Genomic DNA, 21198 nt, shown 5'->3' on the forward strand with positions numbered 1-21198 from the left:
CCGTAGAGTAGTGGTGGCCAAACAACACTCCAGCTGTTTTGGTACTACAATTCCCATCATCCCTGGCCACTGGTCCTCCAAAAACAGCTGGAGGGCCAAGTTTGGCCACCACTGCTGTAGTGGCACCTGGACATTTCACTCCCTTAGTTTGAACAGGTAAAATACCACAACACAGAAGAGAGACTGCAGCAGAAATCTCAAAACCTGTCCAGAAAAGCACATATGATCAGCAACAGTGAAATTATGTGGAAGAACTTGGGACTGTTGGCTGCTTAGAGAATCAGTCCCAAGGGGGAAAAAACGTGTCAAAGAGCAAGGCACCATAGAGTTGCTTGTGCCACGGCTGAGACACTCCTCCCTTGATTCCCAGAATGCTTGCCTAGACTCCCTCTTCCTGCCCCCAATGAGTTATTGCTGCATTTATGTCTAGGGAAGAACAGAGGCTAGAATATCAAAGATAGTTTTAAAAGTTATACAAAGAACTGACTAAGGCAACCTGCTGCACTCCCACTGATAATGATGGGTTTTACAGGGCCGAACTAGCATCATAATAGCACTTTTGCAAGTGACTTCATATAGCTTTTCAGGGAGCACCACCCTACATTCATTTGATTAGGCACATTCCTTACAACCTAAACCAGGGGTCAGCAAACATTTTCAGCAGGGGGCCGGTCCACTGACCTTTTTAGGGGGGCAGACTATATTTTGGAAAAAAATGAACGAATTCCTATACCCCACAAATAACCCAGAGATGCATTTTAAATAAAAGCACACATTCTACTCTTGTAAAAACGCGCTGATTCCCGGACTGTCCGCAGGCCTGATTTAGATGGTGATTGGGCCGCATCTGGCCCCCGGGCCTTAGTTTGGGGACCCCTGATCCTAAACAATGTTCAGTCTCAGAACTTGATGATTTGATTATTCTGACACTGTACAGCAACTGCATCTACTCCCATTTTAGTGGGGGGTTGGAGGGATGTACAATTCTGTACCACCTCTACCTGGATCGGAAAAACAGTTGGATTGCCTGCTTTGATTCTGCTGGTATGTCTAGAAGAGGTTCAAGCGGCATAGTTCCCTCCTGCTAGATGGAGGGTGTCAGGCACTGGGTCAGCATACTCAAAGCTCATTTGAATTGCCTCTTCCTTTTGAAATACCACTTCCCATTTAAAATCTCACTTGGCAGCACTAGCTACACACACACAGAGCTGGTCGGCTCCAGTCTCCTGGAGAGGAACGAGTCACAATGCTTCTTCCTTAGATGTGTCTTGCAGGGCTATGGTAATGTTTGCTTGGGCTTAATCTGTGGCCAGAGGCTAACTATGAATAAATGTCTGGCTCTCCCCTTAGTAAGAAGTGTCTGAGCATTTTTACTGGAGAGAAGGAGCTAGAGGGGATGGATGGGATGGAGAGAATTGCTACCCATTCAAAGGAAAGCTACCTGTCCCATGGCCTTTAAACATTCCCTCAAAAAATGCATAAGAGCAGTAGAGTGTACGTGCCAGTAACAATTTGGAGGAAGAAAAAGAGAAATTTTGTGAATAAAAAAAATTACATAGAACCTTGATAAATGGATACGTTAACCATCAGGCACTGTCTGATATGCACAGCCACCCAAAGCCTCACTTAATTTTTTGGCTCCTCCAGATGGCTGTATATTGCCAAAGTCATAACTCCTCTTTTTGAGGCACTGACCTCCACCTTTCCCAGATCCTCCTGTGTGTTCGCCACCTAAATGAATCTTTCAAGGAGACAAATATGCAACGCACATGGATTCTTTTCAAAATTAAAAATAAAAATCTTCCCCCTCTACTTAAAGTGACGTTTCATTGGTATGGGGCCTCGAGTTCTCCTCTTCTAGCAAGGCAATTCTTTGTTTGAGCATTCTCACTTGGGTCTCGTGCCTTTCAACCATTGCCATCATTTGGGATTCCAGTTTCTTCAGCTTGTTTTGATGCTTCTTCTTTGCTTTCTCATAGGCAGCCACAAGGTTACTGTTGGAATACAAGCAGCAACAGGTCATTCTGGGGTGTTTCATGTGAGAATCTCAAATCCACATCTTAGATACAGATATCTGTTATTTTCTGGATAGCATCTTCCCCACTTCCAACCCCAGTTGCCCATGCAACTTTTATTAAGTGGGCAGACGATTTTACAGTTTTCATTGCTTCTGGGGGCATAGATGCAAAGATGTAGTCTGCTTAAGAGTAGTTAGTTGCTTTATTTGCATACTTCTTTTCTGTATAACTTTTACTCAAGGTGGTTCACAATATACACACGAGTTTCAAACATAAATAGTTTCAGTTCAGTGTCACACATAATTTAGTTGAGATTCCTGCATGGATCAGATGACCCTCAGGGGTCCCTTCCAACTACTATGATTCTCGTGTGTTCTGCCATTTGGCCAGGGGTGGGCAAGATCCTTTACCTGTTTGCTCTTTTCAGGTCATTGACGAACTCTGCAGACTGCTGGTGCCGGATTTCACTGCTCTTTGTCAGTCTTTCTAAGGCACTCACCAACTCCTGCACTCTGCCTTTCAGCTTCTTTTCTCTGAAAAAGCACAAAGCATAATTATTTACCACTACACATTTATGCATGAAGGACAAGTAGACCCAGTGTGGTGTAGTGGTTGAAAGTGGAGGTTTAGGACCAAGAAGAGTAACCTTGCTCCAGATGACAGACTCTCAACCTATATCCTTCACAGGGTGGTTGTGAAGATAAAATGGGGTGGGGAGATTGTGTATGGCTCCTTGAGTTTCTTGGAGGGCAGGTGAGATATAAATGGATAAATAGTTCAAAATCACTGGTAGGGAATGCATATATACACAACTGGAAGTTGCAGCTGCTGTTGTGTATCTCTTGGAGTCAAGGAAGCCACAGTGGCACTGTTATTTCCCACACTTGTGTTAACCCTCTCCTGTGTAAAGGAGCCACAACGCAGTTTCCTCCTGTGTGATCCAAGTCTTTGCACGTTAGCCTTACAATACGAGAAGCTGCAGTAGCTGGGTCTAAAGTGAAACATTCATAAGAAGGTGTCTCCTGGATCTCTTTAACAAGAGCCACCCAGGGGCCATCCCCGAGGTAAAAGCATCTCAAATGTGATCAGTACAATCATGTCTATTTTGCTGTTCGGCATAGACAAAAGGCACTTGGAGTTCTTTCTCATTCTAGCTTTAACTTGTGTTTTCGTCGCACAATTAAGCTTGTGAAAGGTTGAAATTGGCATTCAGAATAAGGGCTCTCATACGGTTTCTCTAAGATAAGGTAACCACTTAAAGTTCTGATTGTTGCAGAGGAGGAAATGGTTCTAAGCCTGGGAGCTACGGAAAGTATTCTCTTTCCCCTTGACAAGTGAGATCAGTGATGTGGAATGGCTTCCAGGCACTCAGCAACACTGCAGGAAGTCTCCAAGAGACTGGTGCCACTTTGAAGGGGATGAGAAATGAAATTTGTGCAAGCACAATCTGAACATGGCTAACTTGCAACCTATAAAACAAGCCACAGAGAAAGAGTTTAATTAGGGCATAGTCCTGGACTGGCCTGTAGGTGGCACTGTCCTACTATGTCAGGAAGATTGACCAAACATGCTTTTTAAAGTCAAGAGTTCAGCAAAAAAAAGGGGGAAAAAGAATTCTTTTTGAAAAAAAAGATGTGCTACAAATGCACTTAAAATAGTCATCGCTAGTCAACTTGCTAAACATAGCTAGGAGAGTGGGCCTCAATTGGCGAGATAATGAATAGTAAGATGGGCAAAGAGGCAGCTATATGTCATACGTGAAAAACATCTAAACAATTGTCAAGTGCCCTAACAACCTGGGAGAAATTTCAGTTTCTTAAAACTACATGGCAATCAAAACACATTTGGATGAATATTTGTGCCTCCTTAAGAGAGATTCTTTCTGTATGAGGAATAGCTAACCTGTTGATGAACTACAGCACCCTTCATCCCTGACAAATGGCCATGCTGGCTGAGGTTGGTGAGAGTTTTGAGTCCAACAATATTATCAATTAAGTGAGCTATAAGGTCTAATACCCTCAGGACCTGGGTTCCACTGATCTTCAAGTCCCTTTCTATAGAACGGAAGCTAGAAGATATACACGAAGCTGCAAGAGTGCAGTAGTTCCAAGATTTGCTGCTTTCTGAGTCCTATTCAAATTGATTTTCATAATAATTGCTTTTTACCCAAGCATAGATTCAACAACATGTATTTTATAAAGTACTCTTTCCAGATCCAGAGAACAGCTGGTTTTTATATTTTCAAAAATCAGCCACTGGGAACCATCTTAGAACGTCTTAGATATAACCTGGAAAATGCATAGCACCGAGGAAAGTTGCATAACATAGGAAATTTGATACCTCTTCCCACACTCTTAAGAATGCTACCTTTGCAGTCTTTATGCTTTTAAGACCAAGCTGGGTTTTTTACTTTCCCATCCCAGCTTTGCATAACGCTCCACCTATAAAAGTGTCCTGGAGAACTTCAAAGATTGCTTGCTATTTTCTCTCTTTTTTGTCGGCTTAATAAAGGTATTGCCCTACTATGGATTTGGGGAACTATTTTTCCAGTAAACCACAAACCTGGATTAAAGGCAAATTGTTTGTTGCCTGCTTTGGAAAAAAAAGTTACTCTGTAGCTCCTTATTGCAACAACCAAATGTAATGTGGTGAGTGATGGACCTATCATTCCTTTCTGTGTAGTGACATGCAACATGGAACAATAATGCATTGTTCAAATATACTAATGCTGTTGAACAGACAAACCTGTTATACTGCGTGAGTCAGGACTACTGAGCTCAGTATCTTGCTCTGAGTGGCAGTGGCTCTCCAGAGTTCAGACAAGAGCCTTTCCTACCTGGGAGATGCCAATGTCTGAACCTGGGACCTTCTACATGTGAATAACATGTTCCACCTACAGTTTCTCCCCTAAGCACCAGTTCATCCTCCTGGCTGGCAATATAAACCAAACACAAAGATGCATCAGCTACCATCAACTCCGCAAAACATTTTCAAACTAATGCTGATACTTACAGAACAACCGTTATTCAGTCAACAATAAAGGGAACTTTTGTTAATGGTAGATTCATGTAATTAAGTGCTTTGCATTTCTGTGTTCCTAAATAAAACTTAAATCACACTGTACAGCTAAGGTGGGACATTAGCATGAGTGTATTTCACCATCAGGACATGGTTTGGAAATCAAAGTATGGTGTCAAATAATATTTCTATCCCCAGCTCCAAACATCCATTGCACAAGTATTCTCATGATGGCCAAAAGAAAGCTGCAAAAATAAATAAATAAATAAATAAAATTCTGTGAAGTAGTCCCGCTTTTCTGGAAGGTGTTTCTCAAACATCACCCCCCCGCCCTACAAATTCAGTAATACGCACATATTTGTCAACACCAGATAACAAGGGTAAATTCAATCATTTGCTGAAATGTGAAATAATGTCCTGGTTTAGAGGGTCTGTGCTATTTTGCAGTTATGCAAAAATATGGTAGAAGAAGAGGAAGAGAAGAAGAGTTTGGATTTGATATCCCGCTTTTCACTACCCTAAGGAGTCTCAAAGCGGCTAACATTCTCCTTTCCCTTCCTCCCCCACAACAAACACTCTGTGAGGTGAGTGGGGCTGAGAGACTTCAGAGAAGTGTGACTAGCCCAAGGTCACCCAGCAGCTGCATGTGGAGGAGTGCAGACACGAACCCGGTTCCCCAGATTACGAGTCTGCCGCTCTTAACCACTACACCAAACTGGCTCTGGTAGCCTTTTATTAGCATATTAGCATATTTATTAGCATATTAGCATATGGGCATTTTCACGGACAGGTATAACACATCTCCACTCTCAATAGGTTAGGGACCCCCTTTGACTAAGGAAAGGTTGAGGAAAGATGGTATTAATGAAAAGGCAGGAATCCCTGCACCCTGCAGATGGCCACGTCATTATCAGAAGTGCTCTATAGCCTCTGTTACAATCTGTCTCAGGGTTTGGCACTGAACTGTAGCAGAGCCCCCACTGTTTAATGTACATGGTAATTAGGTCATGGAAAGAGCGAAGTGTGGAATAAATGCTGACAAGAAGCTGTGAGCACAATGCTTTGGGAGGAGCAATGGGTTTGCTTTAATACACAATCTGAGCTGGCATCTGTGTGTAACCACTGCAGTGTAATTTTTACTATCACTTTTTAATTGGGTATTGTATGTTTGCAGTACAGTACTGTATTTCATTTTGGTTTTGCTTCTTCAAGCACTTCCGGTATACAAGAGAGGACCAAACTCATCAAAATCAATTGTCTTCCTGAAAAGCGACTGAACAGGTCCTAATCCCCGCAAAATGCGTATGTTTTTAAAAGAGGCGCATACAAAGATTTTTGTTCTGCAGCCCATTATTAGAAGGGCTGTGTCTTATAACAGAGGAGCTTCACCAGCCTAGACCACTTTTTGCCAGCATCACTAAGGGCACTAGAACAAAACAACAAACACCCACCCAATAAAGGTTATTCTGCTGAGAAGGAAAAGGACCAGACCGCCACTATTAAACTGAAAATAATCTATTACTATAGCAAGCCACCACGGTGCAGCAGACAGCTGCTTTTTATCATTAGCTACTTTTGTACCCCAGACTTCTCAGAGGAATTTTAGCCTGATAAGGTAGAGCTGATTTGTGTGAGAGCTATGCAAGGCTACTGAGAGTGGATCTGACACTGTATTTTTTGACACCCAAGCCTGATGCACCACACTGCTAATTTACAGCTCACTGGGTTACCCTAAATGAGCCACTATCATCAGTTTTTTGCAGTTGGCAAAATGAAGATAACAATCTACTCCACATGGCTGTTGTAAGTAGGAATAAGAGAGGTGTGTGTAGTTTTGGTGCCGTATATAATGCCATCAATGAAAAGCAGTAATAGTAAAACCTCAAAGAGTCAGAATTTAACCTTTTAAACATAGGGATTTCTAAGTTATTGGCAACAGTACTGCTTCCTACTCTGTTGAATGTATAGAAGGCGGATTTCCATGACTTTTTGGTCTTGCTGCTGAGGTGGTCACGAGTCTGTGCTAGCCAAGCAGCATGGATGTTTTTGTGACTTAAGATACTATTTCACAGGGAGTTAAGCTGAAATCATTGCACTTCATGCAATTGTCTGCATCATTCACCCTTAAGTGAATTTTGGTCAATAATTATCTGTTCCAGATTTGAATTGGGGAAGTAAATCTGAATACCTTTGTATTCTCCTTGCTAAACTTAGTAATCATGTACAATGCATTCCCCCCCCCCCCAATAAATGTCTGTCTCTCTCAAAAAAAATCCCACGTCGCAGATGGAGAGGGGAGGCATAAAGGATTGGCAGAGTTTTTGAATCTCCCTTCTTCTCATCCATTTTTCATAGAATCCTAGAAACCCGAGTCAACCCACCCTCACAACAAAGCCTCTGTTAGCTCATCTCATCCTCTGCTTTGCCAGTGCATGATTGTTCCCTACAGGACATTTCTCTCATTTCCTTTTCCCTGGGGAGTAACTGATGTAAGTGCTCGTGACCTGTTGGTGAATTTATTAAGGATGAAGCCCAACAGGCAAAATGGAGTCTGCGAAGCAAATGATCATTGTCTATATGTAGCAAGGAAAACGCACTGTAAGCATTACAAGAAGGAACGGTGCTGAACTTATTCTAGAGCTTAAGGCTGCAGTCCTGTTCCCACTTCCCTGGAAATAAGCTGCACTAACCTCAAGGGGACTAGTGTCTGAATAGACATTTAAGGCTCCAACAAACAGTAGTTTTTCCTACATAAACAATTACATAGGAAAGCACTCTTACATCACATGTTTTGAAATACACAGCATTATCAAAGGAAGCATTTCTTTCTACCGCAAGAAACTGCCATACAATGATATTCACGTATTTTACTATACTGCAGAAAGGTGTTGTCTGTAGTGCTAGGGAAACACTAGGGAGTGCAACTCCTCAACTTTTTCTTTTATTTTAAAGAGCAGAAGCGATGACATAATCTGCTAGAGTGCCAGGGCAACTGATGGATCCTGCTTGCTCTGACAAGTGAACACAGTGATAATCAAGGCTTTCAATGATTCATGTAACACATCACTGTAGACCAGGGGCGGGTTTTCTGGCCAGTGGGTCAGATTTTAAATCTTCCCAGCCCCTGGCAGAGAGTGATGCCAGGTGAGGCTGCACTTTGAAGGCCCAGTTGCCAGGACTTCAAAGCAAGCAGCCCTTTGCAAGCAGCTCTGCACTACTCCTGAAACCCCAGGAAAGTGGGTTTAAAGAGCAGCACTGGGCAGTTTACAAAGGGCTGGTTTTTTTGCTGTTTCGTCTACTGCACTGATTAGACTAAATCTCCATTAACGAAAAGACGGGTAATGATCCTATAATTGTGATGATCTTTGATATATTTAGGCTGCAAACCTGAAAGACAGTGGAGCTTATTTCTGAGTAAACATGCATTAGGTTATGCTGCAAATGCCATACTTGTGACAGTAAAAGGTTGCCCTAAACATGCAACACATGAAGTCCAGTCATGGGGCCTTTCGTTAATTTTGACCAGCTTGAGGGAACATCATTAGCAAATGCAGGAACAACAGAACTGATGGGCTTGTACCAGAGTTCCATTTGCCAATACATACACTGCATGCTTATGAAGATGGTCTAGCATCAGGGCTGAAGAACATGCTTTGAACCCTCTTTTTGTATTATGCCTTTCTTCATTCTGTGTTTAACAAGTCTAACCCTTAACACTTCGTACCAATTTAGCTGGGAAGGAAGTTAGGCTTACAGGGTCTGTAATTTCCTGGATCCATTAAAAAAACAACTGGTGTCAGGTCAGATAATAGTTCAGGTCAGTGATTCCAGTGATACATTATGGAATTTACTTAATAGCCCAGCAATTTGAAACCTCTGGGGTGAACGCTTTCAGGTCTGAGCAAACTATTTATTTTAAATTTGTCAAATCGGTTCTACAACTTCATCTTTTATTTGTTGTTGTTTATCAGATGCACTGCCAGCAAATGGTAGCAGCATTGCCTCTAGGCCTGCCTTCCTGCTTCCAACGATTTCTAAACAAAACGTTCAGCTATTTGCTTTTTAAATTTTCTAAAATGTAGTATTATTCACGGTTTAAGAAATAGCTCAATCAGTACAGAAGAGCAGATGAGTAAATGCTTTTCCATTCTTATTCAAACAATGAACAAAAAAATCAATTGGAAGGGGTGGTACCTGAATTGGGATTGGCTGTTTGGGGCAATCCTACACATTTCCTGAATGAGATGTGGACCTTTGTCCAGTTACTCCTCTGTTGACCAAGTCCTTGTCTTCAGTTATTTTTTGTGCTACTATTAATGTAGAACCAGGAAGTCTAATTGTGCAGAGATTTGATCTTACTGAGATGACATTGAAATGCTATTCCCAGATTTGCAATGTGTCTCCCTTGGGGTCTTTCATTAACTCAGTCAGCTATTCTTGTGCCTCAGGGTTTTCATGTGTGATGTGGGAATTAGCAACAATAATTAAGCCCTCTATCTTTAGAGGCTTGAAGAAACCTGAAGGGACCATGTTGATGAGCATTACAGAAAAGTAAAGGAGGAAAGGTATTCTTAGAAAACCGCAGACGGGCAAGGAAGTGTGATCGCTTAGTATCTGAACGATTTAAAGCCCCAAACGAACGATATCATGAAAATTTTGCTTACCGCCTAAGTGCATTTGCCAGTTCTGTAGTCAGTTCACTTTCACTGTAGGGTTTCAACTCAGCTAGCGTTAAAGATGCCGTGGTGCCATCTGTGCATTCCTGAAAAATAAAGCATAGCAAGTGGAGATCGTAAAAAACCCAGAGACATGTTTACCTATAATTTGCAACACCTCCTCCTGGATATTCTCCACTTGCTCCTAAGCACATCCTACATCTGTTCACATTGCTTCCATTCATATAGCACTCTCACTCCTACACCTGATTATGCTCCCCATAGACACACCTGTCTCCCCTCCTCACCTGCTCTGTGAGTGATCTCTGGTATTCACAGGAATACTGCCTATGGAAATCGAGCTTCTAATTAGTTCTCACCTGAAGACCCACGACAGCACCTCACCTTACTTGACTTGTCTTTGCTGCTGCTACTAGCTGAGCTTAGGGACCTCATCCTCTGCTCCTTTTGTTCTTCCACTTCCGATTTCAGGTGCTCGATGTGGACTAGGTATGCCTGTTCTTGAGCTTCCCGACTGCTCAGCTTCAGCTCCAGAGCCTTCTTCTCTTTTTCTAGCAGGTACAGCTGTGCCTTCAGCTCTGCCATTTCCTCCTGGTGGGGAAGCACAGAAGATCATGGTAGACTGCCGTTTCACACAGTTCTGCACAACCAGAGTGCAACATTCACAGAGTGGCTGATAATGCCGGCTCCTTAGTATTTGGCTATAAAGGGCAATGAATTTCATACTTTTTGCCCTCAGACCTCTTGCTTCTAAGGCACTGGGTCTCCTGGGCCAGGTTTTTACGGGGTGTTGCTTGCTAGGATTTAATGCTTTTCAGGTAACAAGAGATGCTGCAGCTACATTTTAAAACCTGGAAGCCCCGAAATAGCTCCGTTTATAAGTCCCTAAATGAAATACCTTCATTGCCATGAGTTCCTGCATGAGTACAGCATTTTCTAGATCCAGCCTTTGGCTGTCTCCACGAGGCTTGACATCATAGCTGAGGGGATCGATATGGATGCTCTCCAACTCCAACATGGTCAGCTTGACAGCTGCCCTGTCGTTCTTCAGCTGCTGAATGTAGTCCTTCAGCCTTTGCTCATCCTCCTTTGTGAAGTCTGTATCGCAGCTACTTGCTGTCGAACTAGTAGTGCTTGAAAGAGGGGGGAAAGTTATTTAGGAAACAGTAAGTCCCAATAGCGCTCAGTATCTCGTTTGGTGTGAAAAATGAACAAAATGCAAATACGTGCACATTATTTCTTAAACACAGAGGCAGACATGTAGAAAAGTAAAGTTGCTTTGTTCATTAGTAAAAAAAAAAGTTTAAAGACCTGTTGACCTAATCGGGTGGTGTGAAATATGCCTTTCTGCCCAAGGCCCCAGAGGGATGTTGCCGATCCAGGGAGACAATGCTGGGCTAGAGGGACCTGTTATAACTAAGTTCCCTATGTCACCTATATCCTTATTGAAAAAGGGAGAGGACCAACTGTCTTCTGATTCACACTCCTAAGTTTTAAACCCAGGCATGGTCTACATGTGCAGCATAAAATGTATTAAAATGGTGCCATTTCAAACTAAGATGAGGAATCACACTTTTAGTGTTGCCTTATATACATGTGTACTGCTGTCACCACACACCTCCCTGCACACTGAAAACTAGCTGCTCTGGAAGCTGGCTAGAGTAGAACGTCTCTCCCAGATGTTCTAGTTTTCTATCTGAAGGGATTTAAAAGAACAAACCACCAATCAGGGGTGCCACTGCAAAAGGGCCTATCTCACCTGTATCCTGAATTGCCACAGGCAACTCTACTACCAGTATCTCAGGATTTTATCAACTGTGGAGAGAGGCCCTTGGCACTCCTCATCAGGGTTCAACCTGAGCCATGGGTCACCAGTGCTTGCTGCTAAAGGCAGTTTCTGTTACTGTGGCATATAGTGAAACACGACAACAAAAATGCCTCTGATCATAGACCGTGTTCCCTTTCTACCAAGACTCACTTCCTATACATCTTGGGTTAGGGGCAGGGGCTTGCAGGATATGGTTTGATCACAGGCTTAGAAACCAACCCTTGTGCTCTTTAGGCCCACCACAACCTCAGCAGCTTCTAAGCCCCACAGTCCCCAACCTGCTGGCCTCTGGATGTTTTGGACTACAATTCCCATCAGCCCTAGCGAGCATGGCCATTTTATAAGCCAATGGAAAAATCTATCATTTGTTTTTATGCAGCATTCCTTTTCGTAGGGTACAATTTCAAATTAGGAAGGTAAAAAGAGGAGAGAAAAACAAGGCAATTTGTCCCCAGTTTGTACATCAGCAGCTTTTAAAATAAATAAATACACATTGCATAGTTTCTAAACAAGTCTAGGAGCAGACCTCATTAATGTCTTGCCAACACTCCAGTCTTCCAAAGAGAAAAAAGATTTGCAGAGGTTAATTGCAATGCTACTACCCATTCCTTAACATTCCACTCCTCGGCCATAATTACAACAACACTAAAAAGGGATAGAAACAAGCCTGCTTTTCTTACAGTCTCACACAGAGACAAAGCTGCCTGCTGTCTCCTGAGGACCTGTAATCAGCTGCTGGGTGAGGGTTAAGTCATCCATTAGCTGTGCCTGTCTGGAATGCTGGATGATCTCAGTTATCAGCAGGGGAATAAATCACTTTCTGCAATATTTCCCCATCTTTCTTGACAAAGGAAGGGAAACACACACAGAGATACACACACACACACCCACACCCACACCCACACACACCATGGTTTCTATAGCCATGCTGAACATGGCTTGCTCTTGAGGCAAAGGATGAAGGCAAGGTCCATGAAAAGGGATTGCTTAAAGCTCAATACTATCTTTCACTTCTGAGAAGTGGTGTTAGATGAAACGGCCTGTTGACATTGTAGAGGAGCTTTCCCCAACCTGGTGCCCTCCTGATGCTTGTGACTACAACTCCCATCAGCCCCGGCCGGCATGATGTTGTTGAGGCTTCCAAGCAGACTGCTGTTCAGGAGAAACACGCAGAATTGGCTGGGATCCAAAGGTTTCCCTGAGCTACTCCTTTCCATGAAGTGTCACATTACACATGCTTTTAAACTGCAGCTTCTTGCTGTTTCTAACTGGTCTCTTCCCTCTCCTAGGGATAACAAGTGATAAGCAAAGCAGCAGCAACCAAACAATTTTACTTGTTGTGTTTCCCTTAAATTCCGGGAGGAATTCAACACTGCTGATACGGCTTTGTTTAGCAGTGTGGTAGTTTTGCTAGTACAAAAAAGGCTTCCGAAAAAGAAGGCAAAGGAAGCCAGCATGGTCCTTACGGCTGGTTGTGCAACAGATTGCTGAAGTCCCAGTACTTTCTGTTGCACAAGCTGCCACAACCTTTATATTCATCCTCGTACTACTGCAACAGCTCTCAAGCTGGCGGGCAGAGAACTGGGCCTCCCTCTGCAGTAAAATCATGGCTGTGCTGTCTTGTTTTAAAATAAAATATACGGGCTTGAGGAAAACATGAATTAATTTGGGCTCACCATCAGAGAGAGAGAGAGATAGGGGGTAGGGGACAAAAGAAATACACATCAAAGCTTCCGAAAAACTTTCTATGGGCTCACTGGACAACACAACACAGGCTCTTGGTTGGGTGAGAGAGTCAAAGTTAATCCAGTCCTATCTACAGGGTCATTTCTAGAGAGTAGTATTGGGAAACTATCACTCAACCCTATGAAAATCAATTTTGGTGTCCACCATGTTCAGCCTTGTTCCATGTGTTGTTGACATATGAAGTCACTGGGAAATGTCCTCAGGGGATTTGGAATGAGGTGCCACCAGTCTTCTGATGACACCCAGATCTAACATTTTGTTCCTTCTGAATCAGGAGAGGCAGCTCAGGTACAGTACTGTTGCCTGGAAGTAGTAAAGAGCTGGATTGGAGCTGAATCCTGACAACATGAAGGTCCTGGGCTTTTGGGTCCGTGAAACAAGGACACTCCCTTCAGAAGAGGGTTGCACTCTCCAAGAGGAACAGCTCTTGAATCCAGCACAGGTACTCAAGCCCAGGTTTGGCCTTGGTGGTTAGGAGTGTCTATTTCCAGCTATTTCCCTTCCAGACAGAAAGACCGGCCACAGTAAACCATGTCCTGGTAATTTCCAGACAGGACTACTGTACTATACTCTATGTGGGGCTGCCTTTGAATATGGTTTGGAAACTGCAGCTGGGTGGAAACCAGCAGCTACTGGGCATCACTGGCTGGGTTCGCATTACATCAGTCCTACAAAATCTGCACTGGCTGCCACTTCAAGATGCTTATGTTGAGTTATGCATCCCTAGACAATCTGGGTCCCAAATAAGGCACGTCTCCTTCCCTATCAATTGGCCTGGGCATTAAGCTCAACAGGTGAGGCCATACCTTTCAACTTTTTCTGATGCAAAACTGGGACGCACGTCTCCTGGGACATGCTCACAGGTAAGTCGTGTGACCTGCGCCTCGCTCTTGACCCCCCAAAGGGTGTGTTTTCTTTAGTGACCTCCAGGCTACAGAATGCCTTTCCCCTCTGAGGTGCACCTTTCACTGACAATATACTGTCTTTGGTGGGCTATATAGGTGGGCTAAGACACACCTTTCCACCCAAGCCTTTGGAGGAAGGGTGAAGTAATGTGAAGGATAATGATGATTTTTTTTACTGCTTAAGTGTTTTATGCTGTATATTTCAGATTGTTATATTATATCCATTTATGTACCTACCCTGCCCTAAGACCATGTGGTGAAGGGCAGGCTATAAATGCAACTGTTTAACCAGGCATTTGATGGCTGAAATATGCTATTCATTCCTGGCAATCTTGAAATCACTGCCTGAGAAAATGTGATTGTTTTTCATGATATTGTTATTCATTTGTTTGTGCCCTCAGCTCCTTTAGAAGGAAGAAATATAAAGCGATGATGATGATGATGATACTCTACTACTACTACTACTGCTACTACTACTACATTGTTGTACTCTGCAACTAAATGAGATGCTTTGTAATGGAAATACCTTTGTATTGACCTCAACCGTGTTCCATCTGACATGCTCTTTCAAACACTCATGTAAGAACTCTAAAAACTGAACTGTGTGATACACTGCGGTACAAAGGATTTATTGGCTATCATGCAAGTGCTTTCCATCTATTATTAACAATACATAAATACAGCAGGTTTAATACATCATAGACCTCTGTCTAGGTGGTACAAATTCTACATTTTATATTAGCTGGGGAAAGGTTCAGATTTCTGTCCTACTTTTGATTCCATTGATTGCCCAGCTGACTGATCCAAATAATTAAGAGATCTTAATGCAGCAGATATTTTGATGATAACCATTGTCCCTTCATGGCTGGGCTTTCTCCATTAAAACAATTATGATTTCTTAATATGTCACAGATTTTCTTTTTCACAAATAAATTGGCAGTCTTGCTGGGACGCTGCCAGCCCAACAAATTGAAATGCTAGCTATTATTTTTATTCACTTCACTAACAACAGTCTCTGTATTGCTTCTTATTTCTCCTCCCCCCCCCCATTTTGTTGCAGTTGCTCCCTTTTACAGTCTTTAACCCCCTTGTCACCAGTGGCTGCCTGTGCATTTGTTCCCAGTAATGTGTTCTGCAATGTGACATTCAGCGACTCATTCCTGATGCTGAAGTTAAGTCTGGGTCAACACTCCCATTACAAACTCCCATTTTGAAGAGCTTCAAACTGCAGGGGAAATTATTCACTTTGACATGAAAAGTCCTTGCCAAGGAGAAAGCCTCCCCCCCCACCCCGCTCTCAAAGTTTACAAGAGGGAGTTTCAACCACCATTTTGAGTTATTTTATCTGCATACAGTTTGGCAGACAAATTCAAATGGCTTAAATTGTTTCTCCTGGTTGTGAGTATTTTTGGTCAAGAGGTACTAAACCTTTGGCCCTATAGCACATAATGCAGTGGGGCAGCAAAAGCAGGTATGAGTCTTGTCAGTGCCTGGATGGAGAAACATACTGAGGTCCACCAAAGTAAGCCTGAATGCAAATGAAATATGAAAATAAAATCCTCATTAACTTTCTATCATTTATGGACACTGGCTTTTTTGGACTTTTTAAAGACTGAAGGCCACAGTGCAATAAAAAAAATACTTGTGTAAGCCCAAGCAAGTATACACCATTAAGTCACACAATGGGAGTTCTGCCACTCACTTTTAGAGACAAAATTCAACACTGACAAGCATATTTTGATTGAAAATGAAGAAGGATTGAATAAGTGGCTCTAAAGGCAAATTCAGTATTTGAAATTTCTTCTTCTATTTCTATAACTTTCTCCAGAAAGTTCACATACTGAACTGAGGTTTTCTGCAGTTGCTGTCATGGAAGTTGCTGAGTTTTGCTTTTTAAAACCATAAATGCTGATAGAATAACACTTAAACCCATCTTTTCTTCTAACATGAAATGAATATATTTATGAAACTAGAACACAACTTGCAGCCACTTCAGAAAACTCACTGGAAACCTTTGCGGCCTTCACAGAATACAGGTACCTGCTTTAGGTTTCAATGAGAACAGGGAATTGAGAGACAAAGAAAGGGCAGAGGAAATCACTGAAGTAAAACAAATGGTATGAGTTTGGTCTTTATGAAACAGATCAGAATCACCCACACGCAACAAATCTACACAAACTTCTTTTTTTGCACAGAGCCTGTTGAAAATCTTGAGAGAGTTCAGTCACCGAGGCACTGAAGTGATTTGTAACGAACACCAGTATAACCCAGCATGCTGATTTGAGGATAGATAAGATAAATGAAAAACAACATAATCTACTTCATTCTGAACGCTAAAGCCTGGGGATTAACAGACCCAATGAGCTATGCTTACCTGGTGTGGCTATTGGATGACAGGCTCTCCCAGGGCTGCACGCTGCAGCCGGTGACTGCAAACGCTCCACCGCAGCTACCGTCCAATTTCATCAGCAGGGCTTTGGCTGCGTTCTCAGCTGTCTTCCTGCAGTCATGAGCCCTTTTAAGCATCTGAGTGATGTTTTCATCACCTGTTTGGTCCCCTGTTTGCCAAGCAAATGATCAGAGCTATGCAGTACTGGAGACGGGTAATAAGCATTAATATGAGTACATGGGCTCTTAAGTTGACATCTTGCACTTCAAACTAGGAAGTTAGCACCTACTTAAATGTCCGATAAAATACACCGGGATTATAGCGGACGCACAGGCCACGATCCAAATGCAGAGCATGGTTTCTGACACTCCTCTTCAGAAAGCAGACTCTGACACTGCTTGACAACTCTCAAAGCTGAGGGAAATGAAGCAGATGAGGTCCGAGTTTTGGACATCTACACAGAACTGCATTCACATGCCTAAGGACCACCATTGCCACAGATGAGATCTCTAAGCAGAGGCTCTCTTTCGTTATATCGTTCTCAGCTGGGAACCACTGTCCTTAAACATTTTTGTTTGTGTTTTATTCTCTGCATTTGTTTTGTTTGTGTGTGCAGTGTTCAATGGAGTCGTTGCTGGTGCATTTTAAAATTAAAATAAACACTTTTTGTTGTTGCAATGAAGTAATGTTTTGCACCTAAGCTGTGGCCCCCCCTGCAAAGCAGGGCTTATGGAATAATGACAGTCTCTATTTCAAAGCGTGAGAAAAATACATATTAACATATTTCATCACCTTTATAAATGTGAATTACATCTCTCCTATGTTACCAGGATACAAGGAAAACAAACACCCATTATGCATTTCCATGTGATCCAGATATGCATACTGATAATACTAGAGGCATAAACACACGCTGCCTCCTGCAAACTTATCTTTACAAGCTCACGCAATTACAGGCAGCAGAAAACAGGAACTAAATCCCCAATTGGACTTGCTATGACTTTCCCTGGATGGCATCTCTTTAATTTTAGACGATTGTGAAAAGCTTCTTGTTCAGTCATGTCCTTCTAGTGAATTACTTATAAAACTCGTGTTAGTTTTTATTTAGGCTGGTGACTGACATTTTATTGCTGCTTGTATCTTTTATCATTTAAATTATTTTTAAATAGCTCTTTAAAATTTCCATTGAAACTTTTATCTGCGCTTAATTTTGGACTCTAATAAGAGAAACACAGCATTAAAATTCCACAGATAAATGTGTTGCCTCATAAAGAAAACAACAACAACATGCCCAATCCACAGGACTCAAAACAAAACGCCACCACATCTGTGGATCATTGACTCTAGTTTGCTGAAACTCATCTATCTTGTAACACTGAAGCCAGCTGGTTGTTTTGTCCTTAGGAGCTTTCACATTATATTTCAGTGGCTCTTGAGAAGCTGGTGGTATAAATTAGATTTTAAATTGAGCAGTTTCCATGTCACAGTAGAGCTTGGGAAACCATTTTTTCTGGGCCCAAAGGTTTCCCCCATGCCCTACAACTCTGGATTATAAACCTCGAATTGCCATTTCAGTGAGTTGAAAATGTGTGAAATCACACATTTTTCTTAACTCCTCTAAAATAACAATAACTTCTTGATGTAATTTTCCTAAATGAACTAGGTAGGAATGTGTCTAGAAAGTGGCTCACTCTATAAAGTGTTCCTAAAGTACTGGTTGTGGTTTGTGGCACTAAAACTTGACCCAAAATGTTGAGGTATACACAGGGTGAAAATTCACAGCGAAAGAATAATGGCAGGTCTAGGGTGAGCTCTTTTGAGATATCTTCATCATCTTATTTTTATGCTTCCTTTCCACAAAATGGGTGCCAAAGTGCCTCACAACATATCAAATAAATAATAAGCAGAACAACTGATAAAACAGGAGAAACTATTATATATTGGCTGTAAGTCCTGGAAGACCTGCTCCCTGCCCTGCAGGCCTATTTCCACCTGACCCTGACTGACTCCAGCTACAAAAGCTGAGGTTGCTGAAGAGGCCAGAGACCATCTTGGCTGTCTCTTAGTGCAGACCCAGGTCATTGAGCCTGAGCTTCACAGCTGCCACTCGCCATAAACCACCATTGGCAGGACTGGGAGCAACAGCAGCAGATATGTTCTATGTTTATAGCAATGTTTTATTCTCTTGCTAATTGTACTGTTTTAAATGTGTGTTTTATATCTGACTTCCTTTAAATGCTTTCTTCTGAAAGGTTTAAGGGGGAAAAAAGTTTAACAGCTTTGCTGGGTCAAGTGTGCATTCTGACCTATTTTGTAATGTTTTAATTTTAAAACTTTAAGATAGTATTTTATTTTCCTGTTTATTATGTTGCTTTGAATGTATACTTTATATTTGACACCCTTTTGTAATGTTTGGCTCTGAATTGTATTATTTGATGTTTTAATGTAAGGATGCAATCTGCTTTGAGATTTTTTTCTTAAAAATATAAAGTGGTATAGAAATGAAATTAATAATAATAATTACATAATAGTGTATCCCCTTCAAATTTCCCAGACTGACACACGCACGACTGAGAGACAGGGCTCTACAAAACCAGTGGAACCTTTAACAAAAGCAATAAAATACACACAAGTGCATAAATTACAAGTTACCGAAGTGTGTAGCAAGATTAAACCAACTTCTTCTCTCATACATGTGTCCAGCCATCTTTCATTAAAGCCACTAAAAATTATGCCGTTGACTTGAATGATGCATTTACAATACAGTGGCACCTCAGGTTAAGTACTTAATTTGTTCCGGAGGTCCGTTCTTAACCTGAAACTGTTGTTAACCTGAAGCACCACTTTAGCTAATGGGACCTCCCACTGCCAGAGCACAATTACTGTTCTTATTCTGAAGCAAAGTTCTTAACCTGAAGCGTTATTTCTGGGTTAGCAGAGTTTGTAACCTGAAGCGTATGTAACCTGAAGCATATGTAACCCGAGGTACCACTGTATCGGGATGGAAACGTGATACAAATTAAATAGCACTTATTCAGGAATTGACTATACAAAATATGTGCCTCCTTTGCTCAGCCTTTTATGTTCTCTCTTGGTGGGTTTGGAACCAAGAGCTTCAAACGCCAACTTTCCTCAAAAGTAAATTTCCTATACTAGACACTATGGCTATTCTCATTTGATTGCAGTTTAGTTTGGGTTAAAAATGCGATTGAAGACTTCCGGCGGCGACGCAATGGCGGAGCGGTCGTGGGTTGCCTCGGCTGCGAGGCGACCCAGCCCGTCCCGGGGGTTGGAGCCCCGCTACCGCTAAGCGGGGCTCCGATAGGGTGCGGGAAGAGCGTCCCGCACCCTGGGCTCCCCGGCTATGCCCACTATGGCTCCGAACCCTTCCCTCGCTCCCCCTGTAAAGGGGGAGTGGGGGTGAAGGGAAAACGGAGCCGGGCTTTAGGGGACAAGCCCCAACCGGGACGCGAAGCGGCGGTTGCCCCCGCGATGTGCGTTAACGTTCTACCTGTCAAAGTTGGAGTTTAAGAATCCCGGTGTCGTGAGTATTGGATTGGATCTGTTTTTGTGCCGTGTTGACGACCTGGGGGACATTTGGAAAGGGAGCCTGCCTCTTTCCCTTCGGGAGATAGAAAATAACCAGCTTAAGAGACTGCTGTTACAGCGATGGCAACAAAGTATTTAAAATTTGATAAGTGAGACTTATGGTTTTCCCCTTTGGGGATTAAACTGGTGGACAGTATCTCTTTTTAAAATTTTTGGTTCTTGCGCCCTGGATTCGGGGAAAATGGCCGTGAAAGACTTTGACTGAATGGAAAGTTACTGGCAAGATGGAGAAGTCTGAGAACCGAAACTGCAATTTGACACCTATGCCCGCTTCTGCCATGCTCGGCTTTGTTTTTGACTTGGTTACGAACTGTGAAATGACCCATGAAGAAAGGACTATTTTATTGAGACTGGAACTGCTCAACCGAAAATTGGAGATATTGAACTGTCATATGTCAAAAAAGTTATATCCCACAGAGGAGACTGTACAGGAAATGGCTGCATTGGAGGAGAGCCTCGGCACAGAACTGAAGGGGCTGATTGAACAACAGGATGATAAGGTATGGCTACTCCGGAGTAATGGATCGTCCCTTGGGGGTGGCAGACCCAGGACGGAGAAAATTGTTATAACTAACTCCCGAGGTGAGAGCTTGGGAGCGAAGGTGAGAACTTTATGTTTATATCTACAAATAAAAGAAGAATGTGATGATGAACCGGAGAGGCTGGGGGAAAAGGTGTGCACCCTGATGTTCTATGCAAGGACTACTTTGGACTTAGTCTGGATCTGTGGTTATGTAAAGAAAAAGGATACTTCGAGGAGCAGCTCTGGAGCAAGACGACCAAAGAAAATGGACAGAAGGGGGATAGGGTGAATGATATTAAGGTACAAAGGAAAAGAATGTATTATGGTAACCTGAAACCGGTGTGTCAAGACTTTAAGTTTTTAGAGAAAGAAAAGAGGTACTCTAAATTTTTGTTACTAACAGCAGTTATAGTGAATGAAGATATTTGTTATGATTTATTTTGAAAATAAGGGGATAAGAACCAGAATCTTGTCTGGAATTAATAT

General features: G+C 42.4%; 1 protein-coding gene across 2 annotated transcripts in view; it reads right to left on the minus strand.

Annotated features, from left to right (window-relative positions):
- Window positions 1-970: 970 nt before the first annotated feature.
- Window positions 971-21198, minus strand: part of MCC (MCC regulator of WNT signaling pathway) — a 221733-nt gene continuing 201505 nt past the window's right edge. For both annotated transcript variants that reach the window (XM_033164789.1, XM_033164790.1), the window contains 6 exons: window positions 16566-16749; window positions 10611-10845; window positions 10097-10303; window positions 9701-9798; window positions 2429-2551; window positions 971-1994 (listed from right to left, as the gene is read on the minus strand). In XM_033164789.1, coding sequence (XP_033020680.1) covers window positions 1814-1994; window positions 2429-2551; window positions 9701-9798; window positions 10097-10303; window positions 10611-10845; window positions 16566-16749 — 1028 coding nt within the window. In that variant the 3' untranslated portion in view covers window positions 971-1813. The remainder of the gene's footprint in view (window positions 1995-2428; window positions 2552-9700; window positions 9799-10096; window positions 10304-10610; window positions 10846-16565; window positions 16750-21198) is intronic.

This window comes from Lacerta agilis, chromosome 11, assembly GCF_009819535.1.
Source record: "Lacerta agilis isolate rLacAgi1 chromosome 11, rLacAgi1.pri, whole genome shotgun sequence".
Classification (NCBI taxonomy): Eukaryota; Metazoa; Chordata; class Lepidosauria; order Squamata; family Lacertidae; genus Lacerta; species Lacerta agilis.